We start from the raw sequence: 27854 nt of genomic DNA, 5'->3' as shown, positions 1-27854 counted from the left end.
GGTGGAAAATGACTGTCTATTGCACCACTGTCTTTGAGTCCTATTTCACTTCTCATACATCAGAGTGTGGAAGTCGAAATTCGTTTTTCACTGCTCTGTCAGAGCCCTGAATAAGCAGGCTTAGAGCCTGGTTTTCACTAAGCCATGCGCAACAAATGAATTATTGACGGCGAAATTGACAGACAGAACGTGGGGCATGTAACTGGCCTAGTCCTGGAATAAAGGGGGGAAAAAGCTCCTGTGCAAGATACAGACCTAATTATGTATCTGCTTCAGATATTTATACAGCATCCCCGGTCACACTGCTGTGCCCCAGTGAGTGGTGTTAGAATTTGATGTTTTCAGGAAAGACGAGCAGGGAACTAAGCAAATTAATGGAAGGGCGCGTGTACTCATCCGTACAAGAAAGATGGAACATCATTTAATGTACTACTGCAATGCTCCACCTCTCATTGTCATGGTTGCCTTGTGCCATTAAAATAGTCACATACACAAAACAATGGGTCTCGCGTTTGTTTGACATCGAGCTGTTAACGTTGTAAAGTCTTTACCGGATTTTTCTTGCCACATAAATTGCAAATGAAAAGTAATACAGTTTTACATACCAAAACTGATTTAAAGCGCCGTGCCATGAGCATGTGCGTGAGGGAGCACACAAAAGGAAACAGAAGTTCACTCCCAGTCAAATGTATCGATGTAACAAGGTCAGTGTCATGCAAAGCGCTTGACTACTGCTCAGCAAGATTATTCTGAGTAGGAAATAAGAAGAAAAGGTAGTCCAGAAGCCATGCAGAAAACATGGAGCCTCGTATGTTTTCAGTATTTTACCAGTGTTCTTGAGGAGGGCTAAACACCAGAAAAGGCATGCTGTATGCATTTTTCACAAATTAAATCACGCAAATTTTAAAAGGCAAGCCCAGGAACCAACGAAACTGATGGGGGTGACATCGGCGTGGTTATAAGGCCACAGAGAGATTAGAACAGGGGCAGAAAGTTTGCACGCTCTGCCCTAAAAAATGACAAACTTGATGTTATTTATTTCCAGGATAATATGTTAAAGTGTTATATCTTACTTAGTAGTGCCTTAATTTTGTTTGATGTATTTCAATTGTATATTGTTTTAAGGAGGGAGACGTGTGACATATTTTGGTCACATTGCCTGCCTTGTTCTGCCGTTCTTTCTCCTGTTACATTCTGGAATCCTGTGGGGTTCCAGGATGACAATTAGAGGAGAATGACGACGAGGTTGGATAGAGGATGAGATGTTATGAGCTTCATCCTGGGCGGGGCCTAAATAAAAGAACTTAAATCATGAATTGCTTCCTGTGTTATCTTTACATAAATGTCACAGATCAGCCAGGATAACATCTTTAAAAACATACAATCCCTAAAAGGAGAACAACTTCATTTAAAAGCAAAAACATAATCAAGGCAGCGACTTAGTACCTTAACCTAAACTACCTCTTACTTTAAGTGTTACTCTAATGAATCTTGTCACTCTAAAGTTGATTAATTAGGATTAATTGGGAGATCAACATTAAAAGATTCGGAAAAGCTGGTCTAAATTTGCCAACGACCATTGCCAGTAAATGTTCTCTAATACATTTCTTCCTAGGATGTTCATAAAATGCACAAAATGTTTAAAAAAAACTTACTGGATAGAAAAGCTATCATCGGGACATGGTTAACATTTTCTCTTGGGGATATTAATAAGTAGGCCAACATTCTACATTTAAATTGTATCATCTATATCATTGTTCACTCTGAAGTCCTGTTCCCAGACTGCGGCTGTTTCCATCCCTTGCCTTCCACCACTTCATGCATTGCATGGTTTTTCTACAGGGTAAAAGTTCCTGAGGATTTTGTTTCCAATATTTCAGAAGTGCGCTTTGAGCTCCACGCTGATCCCACATATCTTGCCCACTGGCTACGACTCATGCATCCAAACTTCTTCAGGATTTTAAAGAGATCATGTCTAAATTGCACACCAACAAAGACATAAAGCAGAGGATTTAGGCTGCTGTGCAAGAAGGCAAGACTTTGGGTTATCTGGGTGGCAATGTCAAGGTTCACAGTAGTTTTACAATCACGGAGTGTGACACTGGCGGCCTCCAAAGTTCGCATCATTAGAATACTGTTATATGGGACCTGTGAGACAACAAAGACTGTTATGATGGTGAAGATGACCTTCAGGGCCTTGTGCTTCTGAAAACTTCTGGCTTGCAGTAGAGTTTTGACGATCAAAGTGTAGCAGAAGAACATGACCAGGAAAGGGACACAGAAGCCTACAGTAAGCTTCAAACTAAGGACAATGATTTTGATGTGCCTGCTGAAGCTAGAGGGGTAAGCCATGGTACACACCTTTGCTTCATCACCCTGTACCTCTTCGCTGTATAATAACTCTGGAAGACTCAATACCATCGCCAACAACCAGACACTTATGCAAACAACTTTGCTACAAAGGAGCTGTTTATGTTTATTTTTGAGGGCTCGTGTGGCTTGAACAATGGCCATGTACCGGTCCACACTAATGCAGGCTAAGAATAACATGCAGCTGTACACATTGATTGTGTATATGCTGTTCACAGCTTTGCACATTGCAGTCCGAAAAATCCACTGATGTGAAACAGAGATTGCCCAGAAAGGAAGTGTAGCAAGGAAGAGCAGATCAGCAATAGCTAGGTTCAAAAGGTAGGCATCTGTCATGGTCTTAATCCTTCGATAGTGCATATATATGAAAATGACCAGGAGATTCCCAGTGGTGCCCAGCAGGAAGACAGACCAGTATATTGGAGGTAGAAAATATTTTGCAAACTCCCTGACGTGACTCTTTTCACAGTATGAGCCAGTATCACCAACAATATATACCGTTGATGGATATTCGCTGCTGTCATCATAGTCCCATCCATTCCCAGCTCCAATTTCCTGCAATTAAACATACGTGGTTAGATGCATGATGGGGAAAAAGGCAAACTTCGATTTTTATTTTGTGTGATGAAAGAATAGTGTCCAAAATTATTTTTCATATGCAAGTCTGGTCGGAGCATCCCTTCTGTGGCAAATTAAAGAATCCTTTGGCTAGATGAACACCTATTCTTAGGAAGACTGTGGAGATGACATAAAGATACAAATATGCAGCAAATCAAACAGCAGTAGAGCTATGCAAATAAATGTAGCATGGCCCCTGTTTGTTACTAACCTGGACTTTTAAGAGAAAAGTCGTATGGGTAAGCAGTGTGAGAAGAGTTAATAATCCATCAATGCACATGTCTACAAATGGATTATCAAACAATATTGTCCAAAATAACCAAAGGTGTCTCCTTGAGATAAAAATAATCCTTAACGTTTTGAGAAGCACTTTTAAACAGAATGTGTAGAAAATCTCGGCATCAAAAATAGAATCTTATCAAATGTGTCCACTAGCGGTAGTGACTTCACTGAGATAATAATGGGGCCATCATTCAAAATATTTTTACAGAAACAGAGGTCTGTTGGTCTGGGACCAAGTCAGCAACCTTGGTAGAAAAGATTTATTCTCTGCTGTGATGTGTAAGGCCAGGGACATCTTAAGGTTTTTGGAGGCCCTGGGCCAAACCTATTTTCTGGGCCCCTGATCGGAACAGCTTTGAATTTATGACAGTGCACAGGCACACTCATCCAAATTCTAAATGTGTTTACATCTACTATTAAGAAATAGTGACGTAATTTCAATATTTTGTAACACAGCAGCACTTTACTAATATTACTGCAAATAATCTTTGCAACCCATTCTCATTTTTCGTATGTGAGTTGCTGTTGAGATCTAAAAGAAACTTTTTAGTAGATGTTGCATGTTATACATGGGGTCTCTAGTTGGCAGAGGTATACATCCTTGTCCCAGTAGGGACCACAATCCTAGTCAGGGTAAGTCACACACAATCCAACTTATCCTGTGCCCACCCTCTGGTAGCTTGGCACTGAGCAGTCAGGCTTAACTTAGAAGGCAATGTGTAAAGTTTTTGTCCAATAAATCATACAGTAACACAGTGAAAACACAACATACACCACACAGGATTAGAAAAATAGTTGATATGTATCTGATTAAAATAAGGTTAAAACAACAAAGATCCAATAAGCACAAGTTGAAATATCACTTTTCCAAGTTTAAAAAGTCTTAAATCTTAGAAATCAACAGTTGTCTCTTGATTACACAAAGCACCTGGTTTGTGTCAAAAATAACATGCACCTACACCGCAGAGGAGGAGATGCGTGGAAGAATAAGGTGTGCATCGGATTCTCGGATGCGGCACAGATGTTGGTCATTTCTTTCCATGCTGCAAGGAGCCTGTGTAATTTTTTGGCACGCAGCCTTGGTTCCTCACTGCAATGCGGGGATATTTTTGATGCCCAGAGACGATGCAGGGAAATCCTGGACGCGCTGGAAGCAGGCACGGGGGTTGTGTCGATCTAGTAGGCGATGCAGCAAAGTTTCCGTTGAAAAGCAGGTGCTGCATCGAATTTCCACTTATGGAAGTCAGGCTGCGCCATTCCGGTGCTGCTCTGCGGCGATTTCTCTGTCGCAAAGCAGGCTGTGTATCGTTTCCAGCAGGAGGTGTGTCGATTTTCGGCGCACAAGGAGTTTCTTGAAGAGTTTAAATCTTTTTGGCCCTGAGAGTTCAGAAAACAAGAGGCAAGCTCAATCCGAGCCCTTGGAGAGCACTTCCCAGCAAAGTCAGATGCCAGAAAGGCAGCAAGGCAACAGCAAGGCAGTAGTCCTTCTCAGCCAAGCAGTCCAGATGAGTCCTTTGGGCAGCCAGGCAGTTCCTCTTGACAGGTTGCAGGTTCAGGTCCAGAAGTGTTTGAGTTGGTGGGGTCAGAGACCTAGTTAATATACCCAAAAAATGCCTTTGAAGTAGGGGAGACCTCAAAGAGTGGTTTTGAAGTGCACAAGTTCCCCTTTCAGTAGAGGTCTGTCTGCCAGGGTCCCAGTAAGGTGTTTGGCAGTCGATTGTGTGAGGACAGGCCACTAGCCTTTAAAATGTAAGTGTCAGGTCCTCCACCCTTCCAGCCAAGGATGACCCATTCAGAATGCAGATAAGTGCAGGACTTATGTCCTGTGATGGGGCTGTATGGGTGAAATGCACAAGGAAGCTGTCAGCCAGCCCAGCCCAGACATTGATCGGAGACAGGCTGTGAGGCACAGATGGTTTTTAAGTGCAGAGAAATGCTCACCTTCTGGAAGTGGCATTTCTAAAATAGTAATATAAAATCCAACCTCACCAATAAGTAGGATTTTCTATTACCATTCTGGCCATACTAAATAAGACCTGGTTACCCCTTTCTGATCAGAATATACCACTCAAACAGTATATGAGGGCAATCCTAATGCAAGCCCATGAAAGGAGCAGGCCTCACAGTAGTGGAAAACGAATTTAGGAGTTTTTCACGACCAGGACATGTAAAACACACAGGTACATGTCCTGCGTTTTACCTACATAGCACCCTGCCCTATGGGCTACCCAGGGCCTATGTCAGGGGTGACTTATATGTAGACAAAAGGGAGTTTAAGGCTTGGCAAGTACTTTTACATGCCAAGTCGAAGTGGCCGTGAAACTGCACACACAGGCCTTGCAGTGGCAGGCCTGAGACATGGTTAAGGGGCTACTTTTGTGCATGGCACAATCAGTGCTGCAGGCCCACTAGTAGCATTTCATTTATAGGCCCTGGGCATATGTAGTGCACTTTACTAGGGACTTACAAGTAAATCAAATATGCCAGTAGGGAATAAACCAATATTATCATGTTTAGGAAGAGAGAATATGCACTTTAGCACTGGTAAGCAGTGGTAAAGTGTGCAGAGTCCTAAAACCAGCACAAACAGTGTCAGAAAAGTGGAGGGAGGCATGCAAAAAGTTTGGGGATGGACATTGTAAGGCTGTCAGGTCTAACATTACATTTAACATAAACACAACATTTCTCTGCAAACTGTCTGTAATGGAATCTCACACCTCACCCACATTAAAAATAAAAAGGGGCGGCTCCTCCTCGCCAGCATCAGGAGCTGCAAACCTTTAAAAATAAAACGATAATAAACAATCATTTGATTTTGCTGAGGCAGATGTCTTAATTAGAAATTATTCATGAGTGTTTATGTATTTTGAATAATGAATTTTGTAGAAAATGAAATAATATAGAAAAATAATGCACACGTTTGAAAATGTGACCTCGAAGAATGGCCAACAGTATTTACGAATTGTACTAATTAATGATTAATACTTACGAAATATTGAAAATGTATTAGATTAATGTAGTAATCTGTCATATTATGGGTTATGAAGTATGCTTTAGCTTATTAATTGTAGACCTTAACTTAGCAAGTATTTTGGCCTAGTTTTGCCAGGCCTCATGCAGAAGCTGTATTTCTTAGCGTTTAATAGAAAATGCTGACAGAGTGAATTAACTGTGAAATGTTCATTGTTTAATAAAATGCTTAGCAGAAGCTTTCCATGACAACCGACAAACAGGAGACAGGGTCCTTATAATGTATCGGACTGTGTGTAATGTGTGCTAGTGGTTCTTTCCCAGGATGCGAACAATGAAGAAACTGACTGAAGAAGAAGATGCAACAAATTTGATACCTGACAAGCCGGATGATGAGGTCATCGTAAAACGGACAAATCAACGACTTGTGAAGGATGAAATATTAGAATTCATAGATTTGGTATACAAAAACATACGATTAATTGACCAATTGGGAATTAGGGAATAGTTTGGGTGACTTTGATATAACAAGGCAGCAGAGGGAAAAGACTTCAGACTAGAGAGGGATTTTTAGGCATTTTAGGCAGCCCGATGTCGAGAAGAAGAGACTTAGAAGAGATTTGAGATTCTGTCATTGGGCCCACTACTGAGAGCATGATGTGTTGCTGATCGATTGATGACCTGAGTACGAAGACTGATTCTGTTTGCTGACCCATACCGTGGATAGGTGGATATGACAATATGACTGAATTGTATTTTTGTGCCTTTTATTTCTGGGTACCAACTGCGCTGTTTTATTAGTTTTCCTTAGCTAGATATTTCTGAATTCACGTTCTAAATTGTTTTGCATGAAGCCCCACATGCTGATGCTAATCTGGATTAGTTGAGGTTATCTATATGACGATTGACAAATTGCAGAGACGAATGGTTGACAAACTAGTTTGCTGAACTCTATGGATTAGGTCGCCCTATTAAAGTTGACTTTGCTAAGGATTTGCACTGATGCTTTAGAATATTTTGTGATTCAAGCTTTAATTAGGTTGTGTTTCTTGCGTCTTTTTGGTTAACCAATCTTAGTATTATATGCATTTTGATATGATATTGAGATTAATCTACATGATTTTAGCATTGTTAATATAAGGGAAATAAACTAACTACATTTTTACTAAAGGTGTGTTTATTCATGGCTGAAAAGTCATGGTGTGTGACAATTTCTGACTCCATTGATTATTGATTATTGATTTGACTAATGATTATTGATTATTGTGTATTGATTATTGATTCTGTTCTGGAGCTATGGTAAGAACATCTTAATCGAGTCAAAAGGTTCATCGACCTATACGCGTCCCCTTGTAAGTTTACTCTTTAAGGACCGACGCGCTAGCAGTTACGGTAGCAGAGTGATGGTTAGGTCTTGAGAGCTTGCCAAAGGTGTCCAGAATGGAGTAACAGGTGTTAAAAGTTATGGTACAGGGACCAATGGTTTGCCTCTTTAAGAGCTTGCCATAAGTGTTCGGTATAGGGTGTCAACAATTTTGGTAAAGAGATTGATGGTTCGTCTCTGTAAATGACAGGTGTTGGCAGTCATTGGGAATCCAGTATTCTTGAGATTTGGATTTTATTTTTTGAAAATGATAATTGGAGAGAAAATGATGTTCCCTTAAGCCCAGAAATGACTTTCCAGATCCTGGATCCTGCTGGTAGTGTTGGGTATATTCCTGGCGCTCTAGTGATAGAGTGAGAGAGAAAGGTTGCTCTTGTACAGCTTACGCAAATCACAGGTGAATAGTGACGTATGTGAGGCCTTAGGGAGTTTGCGTACTCCAAATGAATTCTTAGTAGGATGTGCGTACTCCGCAGTATGAGAGTAGGGAAGTTGTCAAACTTCACATGTGTGTGGTGCTTTGTGCTCAAAAATTGTCCACGGACCCTTCACGGTCTAAGACTCCAGAGTATATTGAAAAGTGTGTGAGGCACTTGGTTATATGTTGTAATCCGTCTGGTTTAGTAGGTTCATCTGGCATGGTCAACAAGGCAGTGTGCGAGTTAAGTGGGCGAGAGAAATTTTGACTGAGATTTGGCGATTCCTATGTGCACCAGGACAGACCCATTGATCAGTTGAGAGTAAAATTTGTGGGTCGAATTTTGCTTGCGAATCTGGGGAACCGAGAAAGAGGAATAACTGCGTGAGTAAAAGGGCCATCAGTGAAAATCCGTAAGGTTTCTGAAGTGATTGTGTTACCTTCCCTGTAGTAAACCAGCAGATTTGTTTTTGGTTTTCGATTAGTGCTCTCAAAATTTTGCATTAGTTTTGTGTAGATCGAAGTTTAGGAGGACGAGCTGCAAGACTTTGTCAGCCACGGCACGTGTGACGTCATTGGAGCCGTGCTGGGATAGGTTGGTGAGTGAAAAAGGTCGCGTTCGGATTGGCATACGTCCGTGAGAGGCAATTGGTTGAGAATGTGGGTGAAAGGAATCTTGGGAGAAAAAGTAATTTCCTGATTTGATTTTGAATAAACAGAAATAGAAAAGATGAAGTTTTTCAAGGCACTGAAGAGTGCCCTACAGGGAGATACATACATTAGAGCAAATGTAGGGGAGCCTACACTGCCGGAAAATACACCGGCTTACATTGTAATTGAGGAGCAAGGTGTTGCACCATGTCTTTGATTAAAGCAGTGGTGCAAGTTAATAGAGAAAAATGGGAGCTTAGTGTTTCCTGAGAATGGGACGTTCAATTTGAGAATATTGGAGCAATTGCAGATGGCGCTATATGAATCGAAGCCCCTTCTGAGACCAGAACAGTTTGAGGCATTAGCAGTTTGGGAGCTGGTAGCTGGACAGCAACAGCAAATAAAATTCGAGAGGAGAGTAAGAAAAGTAGAGAAGTCTTTAGCAGAAGTGAGATGGGATTGGGAACAGAAGTGGAGATCAGTAACATTGCAGGATGTTAAATTGTTTCCAACAATTACTCAGGGAGATGAGATAGGAGTAAAGAAAGCAACTAAAAGGAATAATAAGAGTCCGTCCGAGAGTAAAGAAGCAAGAAAGTCTTCCATAGTGGAGGAAGAATCGGATGCTGAGGATCTTGTTACACAGATATTGAGAGACAGGCCACCACTGTATGCAGTGCATGAAAGTGGTCCGAGTACTAGTGCTGATCCAACAGCCCCATAACACAGGCAATGGGGACAATGAGTCTGGTACAAGTTAATACTAGCCAGACACAGTGTGTGGTGCAAGGTAATCCTAATGTTCTAACTACTCCAGTAGTTCAGCCACAGATGCATCCGCCACTGATTCAGAGAATTTATCCTGATGTGCCCATTTTGGAGATGACTTCGAACTTGGTTGTAACTATGGAGCAAGTGGTTCCAAGACCACTTTTGGTTCAAACTGAGCCAACTCTGATATTGTTGCCCCAAGTGCAGCTGCGGGGGATGCAGAGATTCACGCCAATGACAAGGACACGATCAGACTTGACTCCGGTAATGAATCAGAGTATGGGAGTTACTTTCCCACAGTGTACAGGTGCCAGAGCAGCCCCAGATGCAATATCGCTGGTAATTACTGTTGGTCCAGCGGTACCATTATTTGCGCAGAAGAAACCAATCATGGGTGAACAGGGAGAGATGCCTCAGAGTTTAATGAGGCAGGACCAAATGAGCAAGTTCAAGTAGTCTCTTCCATGGGTCAGACCCTTGACGGATCGAGGTCATTGTTAGATCTCAGTCCACTTGTTGCACTTTCAGGTACCGTGACTGGACGTAGTGCAGGTCAGAACTTGAAGTTATTGACACGCAGACACAGAATGCAGTGGTACAACAGGTGCCACCGGTGCATGCAAGTAACATTTTGTTACAAGAATTGACAGCTCAGCAGTTGACTGAATGGTTAGACAAACTGAATACCCCACAGAATGCTTCCAAGGGTGAGGAGCAGATCAACTGTGTCAGATTGAGCATGAAAGCAGGTGAATTAGTTGAGGGAACAATGGAGTGAATAGATTAGAATCCTACATAGAGGCAGAGTTAAGGTAATTATGGCCAAGCATACGAGAGAGGTGGGCAAGGTACATCAGAGATTGGCAGATTTGGCAGAAAAGCATGGCATAGAAATTGAGAAAATGAAGCATTTGAAGAGAAGTTACAGATTAGATTTTGAAGCAAAGGATTTTGAACACATTAGGTCAGCCGGAATGAAGGCGCACCTTAAAGAATTTCTGCAGAGTGCTCAGGTTTGGAGAGCATTAGAGAAGTGGGAAGGCATATGGGTGAAAAAAAGAGAAAAAAAGGAAAAGAGATTCTCTAGAAGTGACTGAAATTGTACAACAGGACAACGATCCGGTAAAGATTTTACCAATGAGAGAAATCCCAGGGGGAAATTTTGTTCATGTCCCTTTGAGTAGGAGTGATATTCTATCATTTACGAATGATTATCCAAAATTAAGGGAGAAGCCAGTAGAGTAGTATCAGCAGACAGACAGGTTTGTGAAGCTCATGAAGTGTTTGTGGGAAGACTTGAACACCTTACTGGAGATAATGGTTCCAGCTGATTTGTGGGTTGAATGTAAGAGAGCTGTGGATTGGGCAGCAAGTGAACCCGAGAGAGATAAGAGTACAGGTGCACCGTCTCCTGAGGTAATGAAATATTACTATAATGTGAGAGAGTTCCTGAAGACAAGGATTTCACCCAAAAACATTGATTGGCAGAGGACTGAAAGGACGGTGCAAGAGGTAAAAGAGTCAATTCATGCGTACTATGAGGGATTGTTGAAGGCATTCAAGGAGTACAGTGGCAAGGAAGCAATTGAGCCGAAAGACATGCTGCATTTTGTGTTCAGATTTGTGGAAGGATTGAGACCTGGGATATGTCAGATGATTAAGAGTCATTTAATTTGCTGGCAGTAAAGACCGATTGATGAGGTGTTGCAGTATGCAAAATAATGTAGTGATGAAATTGAGTTGAAGCAGAAAAAGTTGAAAGAGATGGTGATGCTGATTAAGGGAGCTTAAACAGGAGTGCAAGGAAATGTTGTGCAACAGATACCACAGCAGCAGGGAAATGTCATGTTTCAACCTCAGATGAGGGGTAGAGGCCGTGGAGGCAATATGAATCGTGGTCCGGATTTGAAAACTGTAGTGATTCAGAATGATGTGCAGGGAATGAAGAAGCTGTTGCCATATCACATTTGTGGAGCCGTGGGACACTGGAAGTGGGAGTGTCCAATGATGGTGCAAGAGGGTGTTGTTCAGGAAGGTAACAACGTCAACACATTTCAGAATGTGAGAGGACCAAGGTTAAGGGGTCCTAATCCAAATTTTCAGAATAATGTTAATCAAGTGCAAAATTTCCAGCCCTTGCAGCAGGTGCAAATGCCCTGTGCACACTTGTCACATTGCAGCCGATGCAGCAGCAGGTTCCTATGGTACCTAGACAGCAAATGCAGATACCTCAAGCCCAGATGGTGCAGCAACAGATGATGCTTTCTCAACAGGTCACAGGTCAGAGACAAGACAGAAGTAGTAACGCAGTGTACCATTTCCCATTACACAGTGAGAAAGAAAGATATGGTGAATGGATGAGTGACAGTTCAGATGAGGAGGCATGTGTGCTTGTGACTTCTTTAGAGGTAGATCAGAGGGGATCCTATGTGAGAGGAAAGGTGATTGGTTCACCGAGTCTCATTTCAGGTGGACACAGGAGCTACACGCTCTACTGTGAGAAGTGCAGAGGTCCCAAATTTGCCTCTTTCAGGAAGAACAATTCAGGTTGTGGGGGTAGCAAATCAGTATTTGATGAACCCGATTACAGATCCAGGGCAAGTTAAAATTGGCAATTTTCAAGGACTGCATATGTTTGTGGTCTGCGATTTGAGTCCGGGATCCCTACTGGAAAGGGCCTTGTTATGTAAAACAAAGTGTTTTATTACTTGTTCAAATGATGGAATTGAGATCCAGACAAATAGTGATGATGAAGAAGACCCAGGCTCAGAAACAGAGTGCGAAACTACAATTGAGGAGTACCCCTTGACTGAGTTTTTCCCGATGTTCACAGTAAGAGAGCTTCATTCCGATTGGCAGGGAACACTGCAAGAGAACCTGTGGGACTTGACAGGGAAAGAAGTGGGTTTGATCAGGGGTGTGGAGCCAATTAAGGTTACCTTAAAGCCTAATGCAGTTTTTCCGCAGCTTCCACAGTACAATATGCCACAAGATGTCTTAATGAAAGTGGCTCAGATAATTGCAGATTTTGTGAATCAGGGAGTTTTGAAGGAGGTGTTGAGCAGTCGATGTAATTCACCAATAATGGGTTTGAAGAAACCATGTGGGAAGGTCCGAATTGTTCAGGATTTGAGAAAAATAAATGATATTGTGGTCAAGTGTTGTCCCATGGTGCCCAATCCAGCTGTAATAATGTTCCAGATTCCATGTGCTGCAGAGTGGTTCACAGTGGTAGATTTGTCACAAGCATTCTTTTCTATGCCTCTGTATGAGGATAGTCAATTTATCTTTAGTTTCAAATTCCTGGATCGAGTCTACTGCTGGTGTAGACTTCCTCAAGGGTACACAGAGTCACCTTCCTTGTTTAACTAGATCCTGAGAAAGAATTTGGAGTCGTTAAAATTTTCTTTCCAATCGACTCTGGTACAGTACATTGATGATTTATTGATTGCATCTAAGACAAGGGACGAGTGAAAGTATGACTCGATTGCCCTGTTGAATCATTTGGGAAAGTATGGTCTTAAAGTGTCTCCGCTGAAATTGCACTACTGCCAGAAGGTAGTGAAGTATTTGGGTCACCAGATTGAGAAGGGGTTGAGGAAAATATCCAGAGAGAGGATTACAATGATACTGCAGATGAGCCCCCCGACTTCACAGAGAGATGTCAGGATGTTCTTGGGAATGGTGGGCTATTGTCACCAATGGATTCCGAATTTTTCAGAGATTTCAAAACCATTGCAGAAGTTGACTCATAAGGATGTCACAGATCCCATAGTGCTAGACTAGGATGAGATGAAGGCGTTCACTGATTTGAGAGAGCATTTGTGCAGAGCTCCAGCGTTGGGTATGCCTGACTACACAAAACCTTTCACATTGTTTTGCACTGAGCGTGATGCATGTTCATTGTCTGTCTTGACTCAGGTCCATGGAGGTGCTCATAGCCCAGTAGCGTATTTTTTCAACTACCCTGGACCCAGTTGCAGCAGCCTTACCAGGTTGTTTGCATGCAGTTGCCGCAATTTGTCAGACTCTTTCACGATGTGAAGGAGTAGTGATGGGATATCCCCTGACTGTAATGGTTCCTCACTCGATTGAGATTTTGTTGACAAGTACGAAAACCCAATACTTGACTGGTGATAGGTTGACTAGGTATGAGACGAGTATTTTGGGTGCACCAAATGTGACACTGAAAAGATCTACAGTGCTGAACCCAGCAACTTTACTTCCAAGTGATACTACTGAAATCGAAAAGGAGGAAGATGTGGAACATGATTGTCTCAAAGTAACTGAGTTATGCAAAAAAACGAGACCTGACATTAGAGATACCCTATTTGAAGAAAATGACCAAATTGTTTTAGTTGATGGTTCTTGTCTTAGAGACAACATAGGGACACTGAGAGCAGGATGTGCTGTGTGCACAATTACTGGTACCTTAGAAGCTTCCTGGCTTCGAGGAGTGTATTCTGCTCAGGTTGCGGAATTTTTCGCTCTTACTAGGGCATGCCATGTTTCTGCTTGATTGAGAGTCACTATCTATACAGATAGCCAATACAGATTTGGAATAGTTCACGATTTTGGTCAATTGTGGTCACAGAGAGGTTTTCTGTCCTCTACTGGATCACCAGTGAGAAATGTTGAGAGAATAAAGGAGTTATTGTATGCAATTCAACTCCCTGAAGAAATTGCCGTGGTGAAATGCAGTGCACATCTAAAGTCACAGGACTATGTGTCACTGGGTAATGGATATGCGGATCAAGTTGCAAGGTTTTGCACATTGAACTGTATATCATTCAAAGACAAGTGGGAATTGTTACCTGAAGAAGACACTACATGTACGAGCTTTGTATTAAAAGTGATTAACACATTAGAAGAGTTAAAAACTCTGCAGAGTAATGTCGACAAGGAGGAGAAACGGTCATGGAGCAAAATGAAATGTGTTCAAAGACAGGATGAGTTGTGGGTATTTGAGGAGGGTCAGATGGTTTTGCCAAATTGTCTGTTGTCCCAGATGGCAAGGTACTATCATGGTCAGGCACACAGTGGGAGGGATGCCATGGTTCGTCTGTTCAAAACTGACTGGTTTAACCCAAAGTTTAGGCAAGCAGCCAAAGCAGTATGTCATTGTTGTGCCATTTGTCATAAATTAAATGCGGGGAAAGGGACCGTGGTTAATTTGAGCCACATTGGAAGAGCAGGAGGTCCATTCAGCAGAATGCAATTGGATTTCATTGAGATGCCTGCTTGTGGTGGTTTGATGATTGTGTGCATCTTTAGTCATTGGATTGAAGCGTACCCTACACAGAGAAATTATAGCCTTTCTGTAGCAAAATTGCTGCTTAGGGAACTGATACCGCGCTTCGGATTTCCGATCTCTTTAGAATCAGATAGGGGAACTCACTTCAATAATGAGGTGATTAAGCTATTGTGTGCAGCATTGAACATTGAGCAGAAGTTGCATTGTAGTTACCGCCCTGAAGCATCAGGACTAGTGGAGCAAATGAATGGTACCTTGAAGTCACGAATTGCAAAAATGTGTGCAGCTATGAATTTGAAATGGCCTGATGCATTGCCTTTGGTGTTGATTTCAATGAGGAATACACCTGATAGGAAGACAGGATTGTTGCCCCATGAGATCGTCATGGGTAGGGCAATGAGGTTGCCAGCAGTTAAGCAAATGCACTTGTGAACATTACAGATGATATGGTGTTGGATTACTGCAAGGGTCTGGCTGATGGAGTCCGCTCTTTCTCTCAGCAGGTGGAGGCCACCACACTGCCACCGATCCACAATCCAGGGCATAACCTGAGAGCCAGTGACTGGGTTGTTGTCCGAAAACATGTGCGCATGACGTGTTTGAAGCCTTGTTGGAAGAGTCCATATCAAGTGGTTCTAACGACTACAACAGCTGTGAGGTGTGCTGGGATCCGGAATTGGATTCACGCAAGTCACACGAAGAAAGTGGTATGTGAGAGTACCAACAACTGTGAGACAAATTACAGCACCGGAAAAGGAGCAAGGAGGAACTGAAGTTGAACCTGAGCTCCTCGAGGACGGTTCCCTCACCCCTGTGAGGGACAAAAGTGGAGATCTCCACTAAGGGAACCTATCTCAATTGAACCAGCAGGAGAGCCTAGTACAGAGGAAGCTCTCCCAGAAGCAGACTATTCTGAGAGACAAACTGAGCAAGTGCCATACCAAGAAGGGGAAGGAGTTGAGCTGGATCAAAATCAAAGTGGTCTGGCTCCTTCTGAACCTGTTGCAGGTCTGTCAAGAGAAAACACCACAGAGTAAGAAAAGGATTCAAGTTCAGTCCTGAAGAGAATATTGACGGAAGGTTCACAAAAAGGAAATAAGAGGCCGAATTCGCAAGTGGAGAAAAGGAAAGAGGTGATTGTTGAACCAACAATAGAGGAAGAAGTAGATACTACAACAAAAGAAGAACTAAGTGAAGGAGAGCTGAATGTTGATCAAAAGTTGAAAAGAAAGAGAATAGCAAGTTGAAGATACGCAGGTCCTGAATGGGCGTATGCAACTACAGACGAATGGCAACAAAAGTTTATGTCCTTTTGTTTTGATAGGGAAGTTCCAAGTCAATATCTTGAGGTGACCTGAAGAAGGTTCATGAACTGAACTGTTGAAACAATCTGAGAAATATTTTTGAGAAGGAGATTGTTGAAAGTAACTGGGAAAGACATTGAAACCCTGATTTGACAAGCTGCCTACCTATTTTGACAAGGAGAAGGGTTCCTAGAAGCAAAACTGAACTACTGAAAGGATAATTGTCTATTTTCTATTTTTGATTTTTGCTGCACGTTTTTTAAGTTACTTCTGCTTTCTGATTCTTTGCAGATCATGGCTGATTTTGATAAGCAGGTTAGGGATGCTAGGCACTGTAAATATATGAGCATTGGTTTCGCAATTATGTGTGGGATTTTGTTTATAGTGTTAATTGTGGGTATGTCTGTTCTTGATGCGAAAGGAGCCAACCATACTTCTGCTTTTGAGACTACTACACTAATGGCTTTAGAGAAGTTTAATTTAGATGAGACGTATTTGCATGATTATACTAATGCACAAGGAAAGCTTTCTTCTAATGTTTTCTATCACTTGTTGAGTGAGTATGTTGAGACGATGGATGCAAAATTCCTTCATCAGTTGAGCAAGGAGTCACCTATCATAGTCTTCCATTAGCCTATGGAATAAGTTATAGTCTGTTACTAACAAGGTTCCATAACCAGGAGTATATTCAGTATTTCTACTCCAATCATGACCTTGTGTTTTCGTTTGTTCCTATTATTAGGTATTTGAGTAGAATAGCTAAGGATAATGAAATAGTGCTAGTTAGAGGATTCTTTCAGCCTACACTAACATTTGGTACAGCATATGCACCTAAGAACAACCCAACATGCTTGCTTACACCTTTAGAGAAGAGCTTCTTAGATCATACTGATGACAGGAGAAAGGCGCTGAAAGAGAAATTAGAAAAAGGCTTAGAGAAAAGGACTTACAAGAATGATTATGCTTATAGTGCAATTAAAACGCAAGGGAAACTAGCTTTAGATGCATTACACATAGGGAAACTTTGTATGTATAAGCCTAAATCACACACTGGCACTTTATATCTGGGTACGAGTGAACGTAGGTATGTGTTGTTGTTTCAGAGTAAATGGACATTTATGTTGAATGGGCAGGGCCCTGCGATCTGAGGGATGTATTATATTTGTGTACTTAATGCTTATTACTGTCTTCCAAGAGGATGGTATGGGACATGTTATTTGGGGATAGTATTCCCAAAGATTTACCAGAGGGAGGATTTGAAAAAGTTTCCAAAAATGACAGAATTACATTATAAGAGACAGAGGAGGGAGTCCTCTTCTGAGATAGTGGAAGATATATTTGATGCAGTGATTCCTTCAGTGGGAGTCATCCTAAATTCGATCAAGATTCGAAAGTTTTCTACTATTGTGGATAACATGCTGACAAATTTTTCAGGTGCCATACTTCTGATAGATACTGAATTAGCTGCGGATAGAGCTATGACTCTTCAAAATCGTCTTGCTTTAGACATTTTTTCAGTGAAGGATGGTGGAGTCTGTAAAATGATTAACTCTAGGCATTGCTGTTCTTACATACCTAACAATAGTAAAGAGATAAGAGACGTACTTACTAATCTGACTAACGCAAGTAGTGATTTGAAGGAGTTGAAAGAGCCAGGTGTTAGGGAAAAGGTTGGTAAAGGGTTTGCTTCAGTGGGAAATTGGCTTAGTAGTATTTGGAATGGGGTGCTGCTGAAAATTATACAGGGAATACTAATTGTCGTGGGTTGTCTATTAGGAATATGGGGATTATGCAAATTATGCAAAAGAGTTAAATCAAAAAGTTCTAAAAATAATCAGAGGAGGGAAGAAAGAAAAAGGGAAATAATTTATAGGAAAAATTCAAGGAGAAGACAAAATGTCAAAGAAATAGAAAATTGTGGGGGGGGATTTGGTGTGATGACACATTTAGTCATCAGAGGAGGGATTGCTGAAGCAGATGTCTTAATTCGAAATTATTAATGAGTGTTTATGTATTTTGAATAATGAATTTTGTAGAAAATGAAATAACAGAAAAATAATGCACACGTTTGAAAATGTGACCTCGAAGAATGGCCACCAGTGTTTACAAATTGTACTATTTCATGATTAATACTTACAAAATATTAAAAATGTATTAGATTAATATAGTAATATGTCATAATAAGGTTTATGAAGTATGCTTTAGCTTTTTAATCGTAGACCTAAACATAGCGAGTGTTTTGGCTTAGTTTTTGCCAGACCTCATGCAGTCTTAGCGTTTAATAGAAAATGCTGACAGAGTGAATTAACTGTGAAATGTTCATTGTTTAATAAAATGCTTAGCAGAAGCTTTCCATGAGAACTGACTAACAGGAGACAGTGTCCTTAAAATGTATCGGACTGTGTGTAATGTGTGCTAGAGGTTCTTTCCCAGAACGTGAACAATGAAGACACTGACTGAAGGAGAGGATGCAACAAATTCAATACCTGACAAGCCGGATGATGAGACCATCGTAAAACGGACCAACCAATGACATGTGAAGGATCAAATATTAGAATTCATAGATTTGCTATACAAGATTTAATGGGTAGAGTAATAACGTAGATTAATTGACCAATTGGGAATTAGGGAATAGTTTGGGTGACTTTCATATAACAACGTGACAGAGGGAAAAGACTTCAAACTAGAAAGAGATTTTTAGGCAGTCCGATGTCGAGAAGAAGAGACTTAGATGAGATTTGAGATTTTGTCATTGGGCTCATTACTGAGAGCATTATGTGTTGCTGATCAATTGATGACCTGAGGACGAAGACTGATTCTGTTTGCTGACCCATACCGTGGAGAGGTAGATATGACAATGTGACTGAATTGTATTTTTATGCCTTTTATTTCTGGGTACCAACAGTGTTGTTTTATTAGTTTTCTTTAGCTAGATATTTCTAAATTCACGTTCTATATTGTTTTGCATGAAGCCCCACATGCTGATGCTAATCTGGATTAGTTGAGGTTATTTATATGACGATTGACAAACTGCAGAGACGAATGGTTGACTAACTAGTTTGCTGAACTCTATGGATTATGTTGTCCTATTAAAGTTTACTTTGCTAAGGATTTGCACTGATGCTTTAGAATGTATTGTGATTCAAGCTTTAATTGGGTTGTGTTTCTTGCGTCTTTTTGGTTAACCAATCTTAGTATTATAGGTATTTTGATTTGATATTGAGATTAATCTACATGATGTTAGGATTGTTAGTATAAGGGAAATAAACTTACTAAATTTTTACCAAAGGTGTGGTTATTCATGGCTGAAAAGTCATGGTGTGTGACAATTTCTGACTCCATTGATTATTGATTTGACTAATGATTATTGATTATTGTGTATTGATTATTGATTCTGTTGTGGAGCTATGGTAAGAAGATGTTAAACGAGTCAAAACGTTCATCGATTTATACGCGTCCCCTTGTAAGTTTACTTATTAAGGTCCAATGCGCTAGCAATTTTTAAAAGGACGCAGTCATGGGGGTGTCAAGCACCTAAGGGAGTGTACAGACCATTCCCCTCAGTGCGCATATATGTGTGGACCACCCAGCCAGGGGGTTCCAGACAATCATAACGCTGTTTTGACCAGCGTCATGATGGGATACTGGGCAGGCTGGGTGCCTGGAGTACGGTGGAGAGTGGCGGTGCGGCAGTGAGGTTCAGGTAAGTTTAGGTTTTTTAAAATTTTATTTTTGTTTTATTCTCCCCACTCCCACCCCAGCACTGCCACTTTTCCCAGTCGCCAGTTGCGACTGAAAATAAGATAAATTAAAACTGTATTTTAAACAATCTGTTTAAGAATTATTCACGGTCATCGGGGCAAGACTTTGCATAACAGAGCTGGCTCTATCAAGGGGCACCCCAAAAAGCTGGGTCCCTGGGCCAGAGCCCACTTTGCCCACGTCTTAAAACGTCTCTGTGGAAGGCTTCCTCATCTATGTTCTGCACTTCTGTTTAGGGAGCGGATCACTTTCCCTGACTTAAGTTCTGTGCACCAGTGAAGTTGGCTTTGTAAGTAAAAACTGGGCAGCATGCAGGCTTTAGGGTTCTCAAGAGTGGTTGTGAAGATGACTCAGGCCGAGGCATAGCACAGTTTTAGTGAGTATCCTATAATTCACTGTCACTCCTCCTGTGGAAAGAACACTTGAATTAATCTCGTTCCCTGGGTATTTCGTCTGCTGCTTTCTAGTCCCCTGAGTCTCACCCACTATATTTCTTTTTTCTGAGGACAAAACCATGCTTGAGAACACTTACTTTGGGAAAAAAATAACTAATGTCCCTCACAGACTGGCAGTTTTATCTTAGCACAGTGGTTCCCAAACTGTGCGCCGCGGCTCCCTGGTGCGCCGTCAAAACTAGCCAGGGGCGCCGCACACAGTCTGGAAACCACTCGGAGGTGCTTTGAATCGGTAGCTTTTCCTCGTGGTATTGGAAAAAAACACCCTGCATTAATTATTCTGACCAGCGGAGGGCGCCAAAGTACCATTAATAATATCCCTGTAACAAAAATTGTTTCCAATAAATGGTTTTCAGCAACGTGAAGGAGAGAATAAAGAAGACAAACGGTAAATAGTGTAGGTACAGGTACAGGCTGGGATTACGTTCCCCCACCCGCCAAAAAAATTAACATAACGGGGAGCCGTGGCCAACACGGCCAATAGGTCAAAGGAGCCGGGGATCAAAAAAGTTTGGGAACCACTGTCTTAGCACATGGGGAATAATTGTTATTTTGTCCTGCCCTTAATTGTAACACTGCCCCCAGGCAGGAATAAAAACTGCCATGCATGGCGTCAGAGAGGCGACCCTAAATGGTGCAGCTCCCCTGACTCAATTTCCACTCAAAGGCACTCTAAATGAGGCTAGGAATGCAAGAAAAGGGCACAGAACATCAACTCATTTTGTCAGCTGTCCCGCAACCTCTGACATCTAAGTGAGGCCCATAGTTCACTAATGTCAGACTGGCTCCGTTCTTGTCCCTCCGTGCTGCCTCTGGCTTTTCCGTGGGATTACAGCAACCCACCCACCAGGAGAGAGTGAATGTCCAAGTACACCACTTCACCTCTGCCGCACCTCACTGCCCCAGATGCCTCTTTGCACTGCATGGGTCCAGGGTGGAATAGGGTAGAATGGTTGTCATGCCTCCCTGTGCCTCAGGGTGGCCTGTCTCCTTCCCAAGAAATGCTCCCCTATTTAACCACCACAGCTGTCGCCCCCCACGACAGTGCCACTGGCACCCATGTCCTGGTGTGATTACAAGGCTTTCCTCTCCCTTTTCCTGATGCAGCCGTGCTACTAACTCCTAATTTTTAATTGCACCGGACCAGGGTGGGTGACCGTGAGCCAACACATTAACAGAGGGAGCCCAGCCGGAGAGGAGGCAAGGGCCTGACTGGCTTGCTTTAGGAACTCGTGCACGAGCCGAACCTTGAAATTATTTGGCATTTAAAATATGCAAAAAATATAATGTAAAAACATGATACATTTTCTTGAAAAAAGACGAGTATTTCTTCAACACAGATATCATTTTACCTTAGTACTCCTGATTATATATCTGCATTGAGAAACATTTATTAAAAGAGAGAGTTTTTAAGCATGCACAGAGAAACATTCATGCTCCCTCAATGTAGAGGTGGGTGAGCCACTAGAATCTCGATCTAGATCCCAGACTCGAAGTGAGCTCGAGGTTCTTCTGTAACGTCAAGCCCAAAACGAGCAGAGCTTGCATTAATGGCGTAACAAAGCCACCCCTGCCCCTGCGGTGCAGAGGGCCCCGAGTTTCAGGGGCCTCCTCAGCATAGTACCCTGGCTTGAGAGCTCCTGCGTGAGTCTGGAAGGGGGGGTCCATGTATTGTGCAGAGGGGACACCTGAAGTTTCGTTACGCCATTGCTCTGCCCTCATGACCAAAGAGTTAAAAGCAAACCATTAGAATCTGAAGTAAAAGGTAGAGACAAATACTGATTTAGTGGCTGTATGAAGTGAAACGAGAAAACATGACATCAATCCTGAATTCCCCACTTAACCAAATTGTGGGCTTTAGGACAAATATTTTATTTACCTTCCTCCTTTTTCTGCATAACTGAATATGAAACCACCTTCAGATGTGTGAGAATACGAGCTGTACACAGGGTCGGGCTGGGAAGGCAGGCAGGCAGGCACTGAGCAAAGAGCTGGTGCATGTGAGCCAATTGTGGCCCAGATTTTTGTGCAGAGTGGTGGTCGATTACTGTGCAGTTTTTAAGTTTGCGCCTTCACCAAAGGCCCATTGCAATACAGGGCTGGCTTAGAGACTTGCACTAAAGGGAATGGGTAGGGGATCACAGGCATACATGCCAACGTTTTAGAATAGGAAAGTGGGAGATTTAAAAAAAATAATTGAGAGATTGTATTTCTCCCATTGACTTCTAATGACAGAGAGTTATTTTTAGGCGGGAGACAGCCAAAATAAAGCCATTTTATGCTTTAAAAATCGGGGGTCTCCTGTCTGAATTGGGTCTATTGGTCTGTATGCACAGGTCCTCCTCTTCCGGGAAAAATTAACAGCATGTGGTTTGTGTCCTGTCCCTCCTCCGCTGAGTGAGCACACTGAGTATGGGGGGGAGGAGTGTCGAGGGAGGGTTCTGAGCGACCTTGGAAGTGAACAAAAGAAATAGCCGGGTGGGTCTCTACTACGCCTCCGCCCTGCTGGGCTGGTCCATTACTGCCCTATCCAGGTGGTTTGGCCAGACTATGTCCTGCATTTTTTGTTGTTCTTCCCCTGCGGGAAGAGGGCTGAAACCACACCTTTCTATGTTTTTCTGCCCTCCGTTTCGGTGGGAGACTTGATTTTTCCCCAAAGTCAGATGTTTTACCTTTGTTAAATTTGTGCGCTATTGCAGCTCTCTGTTTCTAGCATACAAATGCTGATTCAAGCTTTAAGGATTTCCATGAAGGGGAGAAAGGTCCTGACAGTAAAAGCAGAAACAAGTCTCTCCCAAGTCTTGTGGTGTCTGTCCACATGCTTAGACCACAAAGTAAGAGCTACTATAATGACTGGAGGCACACACACTGTACTGGTGACAATGAGTGACCTCAAGCAATCGCTCTGCTTTATACCATCGAGCCACGCCTGGCCCTCTGGCTGAGTGTAGGATATATTGTATGGTAGAGGCTGGATGGCACTCAACAGGTCTCTACTGGCACTATTTACACAGCCCAGTTGGACCTGGCCCTTTTTGCAGGGTTATCTCCCAACTTTTTGTCTTCCTCCACCTGTTTTTATGGTATGGTTGGCTTACACCAGTTTGGTTCAGTCAATTTACCTGTAAGTCCATTGTACAGTGGTATCCCCTATACCCAGATCCTGTAAATTAAATGCAAATAGTGGGCCCGCAGCGCAGCTTGTGCCACCCACAGAAGCAGCTGTTCAAACCTGTCTCAGGCTGGCCACTGCAGGGCCTGTGTGCGCAGGTTACAGCCACAATGACTTGGCATCTAAAGTTACTAACTAAGCCTGGAACTCCCCTTTTACTACATATAGGTAACCCCTTAGATAGGCCCTAGGTAGCCCTATGGGCAGACGCTGTGTAGGTAAAAGGTAGGACATGTGCCTTCATTGTGTGGCATGTCCTGCTAGTGACAAGCAGCCTATTTGGTTTCTCCCTGCTGTGAGTGCTGCTCTTCTCATAGGTTTGCATTAGGAATTCCCTTATATATATCTATATGGTAATCCCTGATCTGTGAGGAGTAGCATGGGCATGTTTGGTAAGTTAGGAGTGGTAGTAATCCTGCTTATTGGTGTAGGTGATTTTTTTTTTTACTATTGTGGCAATGCCACTTTTAGAAAACAGGCATTTCACTGTTCTTATGACTCTTGTGCTTTGCAGCTTGACTACATTCCACGTCTAGGGTAGAGTGACAGTTGGGCTTTGTGCATACTTTCCAGACAGCCATCACACAGGGAGAGTGGAAGTGTTACAGGACTACATCTGCATACTGAATGGTCTTCCTGGGCTGGGTGAGAGGGAGGTGGGGTATACTTACATTTATATAGGCTATGTCCTGTCTTCATACAAAAAGCTTGTGTACCTTCTACTGATGTCTGGAGCCAAGGCTGGGGTTAAAAGGGGTTGTTGTGTCCTTCTAAAGTTCTTTTGAAGTTCCCCCTATATCAAAGATTTTCTGAGCATAAGTACAGGGCTGTACCCCATGTTTTGAGACACTGCATGGACTTGTAACCAGATGTTGCTGGTTCTGCACACTGCCGGAAGAAACTCCTATGCTGCTAGGAGGAACCGCCATTAGGACTGACCTGCTTGTTGTGCTGACCTGTGTCCTACTGGGTCACAAGAGGACTGCCACTTCACCCCAAGGACCCTGATGTGCTGGCCTGCTGCTGGTACCTTGTTTCTGTGTACCCCCAGTGATCTTGCACAGGCCAGCATAGAATTACTCAAATACAAATACTGCCCTTGGCCCTGCTATTATAGCGCCTGGTGAATGCTGTCATTTTTATTGAAGCACATGTTGAGCGCTTTGGTTTTTTTTCTCTGCTAGACCTCCTGTGGCTGTAGGACAGTGCCAGAGGAGCGCTGGTGAACGCCTCGCATGGTGTGGGCTGAGCATTCTTACATTCACTGAGCTGCAGGTGTTTCTCCATCTGGTGCCCGGGGTGTGTGAAGCAGGTTGCTGGCAGTGATGATGAAGCACACCACTTAGTGCCCCCGGGGCACAAGCAGGCATCCACTTCATGTGTCGGAACACTGAGGGTGGTTGCACCCCGCTCAGCTGTTTCCTAGGAGCTCTTACCACCGGGGCCTAGGACAGTGGAGAGAGCCCCAATGGAGAGAGCCAGGGGTGTGTCCTCCCCCTGAGGCCTCCTGGAGCCTGTGGAGCGCAGGTGCAGGGCAGCGTGCCCTGATGAAGATTGATAAGGAAACCTCTATTGAGGTACCATGAGGCTCCTGTGGTTGGCTGTCAAAGGCAGCAATTTGGGAGGCCCTGGAGGGCTCTAGGTACACTGCCGGTTCAAGGTAGGTTGGGAGACAGCCGCAGAGGTTGACAGCCACACAGTGCGGACCGAGCGGTTGTTTGTTGTTCTGCCACACGCAGGGGGGACCTGGCGAGGTCTCCCTGCCAACATGGGCAGTGTGTGTGTTTGTCCCCTCCTTCCGGTGGCAGACTTTTAGGGGCATTATGGATCAGGTTGACAGGACGGGATGGGAATCCTCAATGGAAGTCTTGTTCCTGCTGAGCCCTTAAGGACCGTAATTATGGTTGTAGGTGCGCTGGAGTCTCTGTGCCCTACATTTTGGATTCCAAGTTACCGTATTGAACCTAGTACGACCGCAGGTGATTAGGTAGTAGGGTGATGCTTTGGTGATTCATGTGTTTTCTATCCCTGACATAACTGCTGCATTTGATGACCTGATATTATGGTATATGTTGTTTTTGCCCTGTGAAGATAACGAGTATATTTCAAGATCGTTTCTCAAAGAGCCTATCAGTGGGTCATTTTACACTCATCAAATTCTTGGTCTCTATGCGAGCACTCAGAGTGATAGTTATGTGTTTGCCCAACGTAATTATCATTTTAGGTGAAATTGCATGAAGTTGGTACAAAAGTACTGCTCTAAAATTATTCATAGTGCCAAAGGAAAAGCAAATGCAGTGTTTCTGTATGTGTGTATGTAAGAGAGGGTACTGAGACGTTGCAGTGACGAAATAAAATATTTGCAGAAGGAGAAGGTAAAAAATGTAGGAGATGAAGTGCAAGACATGCAGATGGAGAGATCTCAGCAGAAAGTATGAAGAGAAAAGCAAGGAAGCAACTAACTCAGAGAGGGAGATTGCAGCAGGAAGTGATATGAATAGAAGAGCTCTCATTTACACGATGCTGAATCAAAATCAGTGTTAACAAGCACTGGTAAAGTCAAATGGGCTGAATTCTTTTATGTGTATGTGTTCTTAATGTGATGCATTTGGAATTACTAATAGAACTTATGCAGAGGCATTGAAGTACTAATTAGGTAGCACACCCAGAGAGCACAGGATTTGGTCTTATGTTTTAGGCTGCACCCGTGGTTACCTTGAAAGATTCCTAGCTACACTTCTTTGGCCACACCTATTTTAAAGACCCCACCCACTTAGGCCATAGCTCAAGTGCAATCGCTGCTTAAAATATCACTATTTTGAGCTCTCTCCTCCTGCAGGCTTATCAGTTATGAAACTGTCAGCAGGCTGAAGAGATAGCTCAGTGAGGTGTACGTTCATCACTTGATCAAACTGGCAAGTGCCAGGTTCTTCTTTCACTACATATATCTCCAAAACTTAACACTGAACAAAAAACGTTTTGCAAAAGAATGCAATCCACAATTGCGGGCTACTTTTACTAGGGCGTTTGGGCCTGTTTTTGACCTCAGTTCGACCCTGGCTCTACAATAACATATTGAGTTTGATTTAATAGACTATAATGTTGCTCTGTCTTCAATACTGTGGGCCACATGCAGGGTGCACTTGACAACTGGATTGCCTCTTATTTCACTGATGGCATTGTCGTCATGTTTAAAAACTATCAATTTCATAAGAACCTGTCAGTTCAGTGGCATAATGTAACATATTAATGTCAATGCTTCCACATGTTAAAGTAATAACACTTTTTAGAATTTTTGAGAGACTTTATCATATTTGATGTGAGGTTTGTTACATAATTTACATGGAAACATTTCCAGGGCTCAGCTAGTACACTGTCTCTCAGGGAAGCTGGGATTGATCCCATATTTCCCAGTTTCACGCTGTGGAATTCAGACATTAGGTGAGTATTTTTTCTGGGGCTGATGGTTAATACTTTGTCCTTGATTCTTGGAGGATGAGGTTAAAGCTGTGGGTGACAATGTTTTTTTTTTTTTTTTTTTTTTTTTTTTTACTTTCCTAAAACATTTCTATGTAGCAAGATTGCAGGATTCGGAGTCACCTGGGATTGCTCACCCAGATACCTCCTTCCTACCTAAACTCTGGACATGCATACAGATATCAATGCACATCAAATAATTTGCTTCAATAAATACTTGCAAATACACCAGTTGCATTTATTAGAGCAATTGAATTATGTTTCGCCTTGTTAAGTGGTCTTTAATATTTTGATAAACGTTACTCGACTAAAGTGTGTAGAAAGGCAGAGCTTGAATACTAATTCCAAAAGCCACAAGGACATGCGATCCAAAAACCTCTGTTGTAAAGTAGGCTTTAAACACCATAAGAATGTGACCCATTTAATTGGCCTAAATGTACTGCTGATACATTCCATGATCTATCCTAAAGTCCCCCTCACACTCATACACCTCGAAAATCTAGTTTTGAAATCCCAAACACTTTTGACCTCTATTATGAGCCTAATGGACATAGGGCTCTGAAGCAACCACCATGCAGCAGAAGTGTTTCACTGCTCATGTTGGTAGGGGCATCCCCATGCGCCAAACAGAACACGACATTTTGCATTGTTTGTCTCTTTTGCATGTTAGTGACAGGTGCCTAAACTAAATGGAAATACTTTTGTCTCTTAAACGCTTCTCTGAAAACAAGGTGCCACTTGAAAGGCGCTTCCTATGGAGGCAGGCATTTTTGCAGCGAGAACGCTCGCTTACCTATCAGATGCATTTTCCAGCTGCTGGTTCATTTATGCTGTTCGATATGTAGATGCAGGCTTTTGTTTACCTTTTCTTTCTTGAGAATTCAGTAGTCATAGTACTTGAAGACAGGAAAAGGAAACCTCACCACACAACCGCAGTGCCAACCATGCCAACTGAAAGGGCACAGG

General features: G+C 42.6%; 1 protein-coding gene and 1 long non-coding RNA gene across 2 annotated transcripts in view; one reads left to right on the top strand and one right to left on the bottom strand.

The window, feature by feature from the left end:
- The window catches only part of LOC138267432 (uncharacterized), a 275076-nt gene that overhangs the window by 20033 nt on the left and 227189 nt on the right, over positions 1-27854 (top strand). The gene's annotated exons all lie outside the window — the stretch shown is intronic.
- Positions 1837-27713, bottom strand: CCR9 (C-C motif chemokine receptor 9). Its single transcript, XM_069218840.1, has 3 exons — positions 27682-27713; positions 9281-9360; positions 1837-2858 (listed from the first exon to the last, which is right to left on the bottom strand). Exons 1-3 carry the CDS (start codon positions 27711-27713, stop codon positions 1837-1839), a joined length of 1134 nt encoding a protein of 377 aa, XP_069074941.1.

This window comes from Pleurodeles waltl, chromosome 2_1 (assembly GCF_031143425.1).
Source record: "Pleurodeles waltl isolate 20211129_DDA chromosome 2_1, aPleWal1.hap1.20221129, whole genome shotgun sequence".
NCBI lineage: Eukaryota > Metazoa > Chordata > Amphibia > Caudata > Salamandridae > Pleurodeles > Pleurodeles waltl.
Note: the sequence above shows the minus strand (reverse complement) of the source record. Positions and strands in the feature narration are given on the sequence as shown.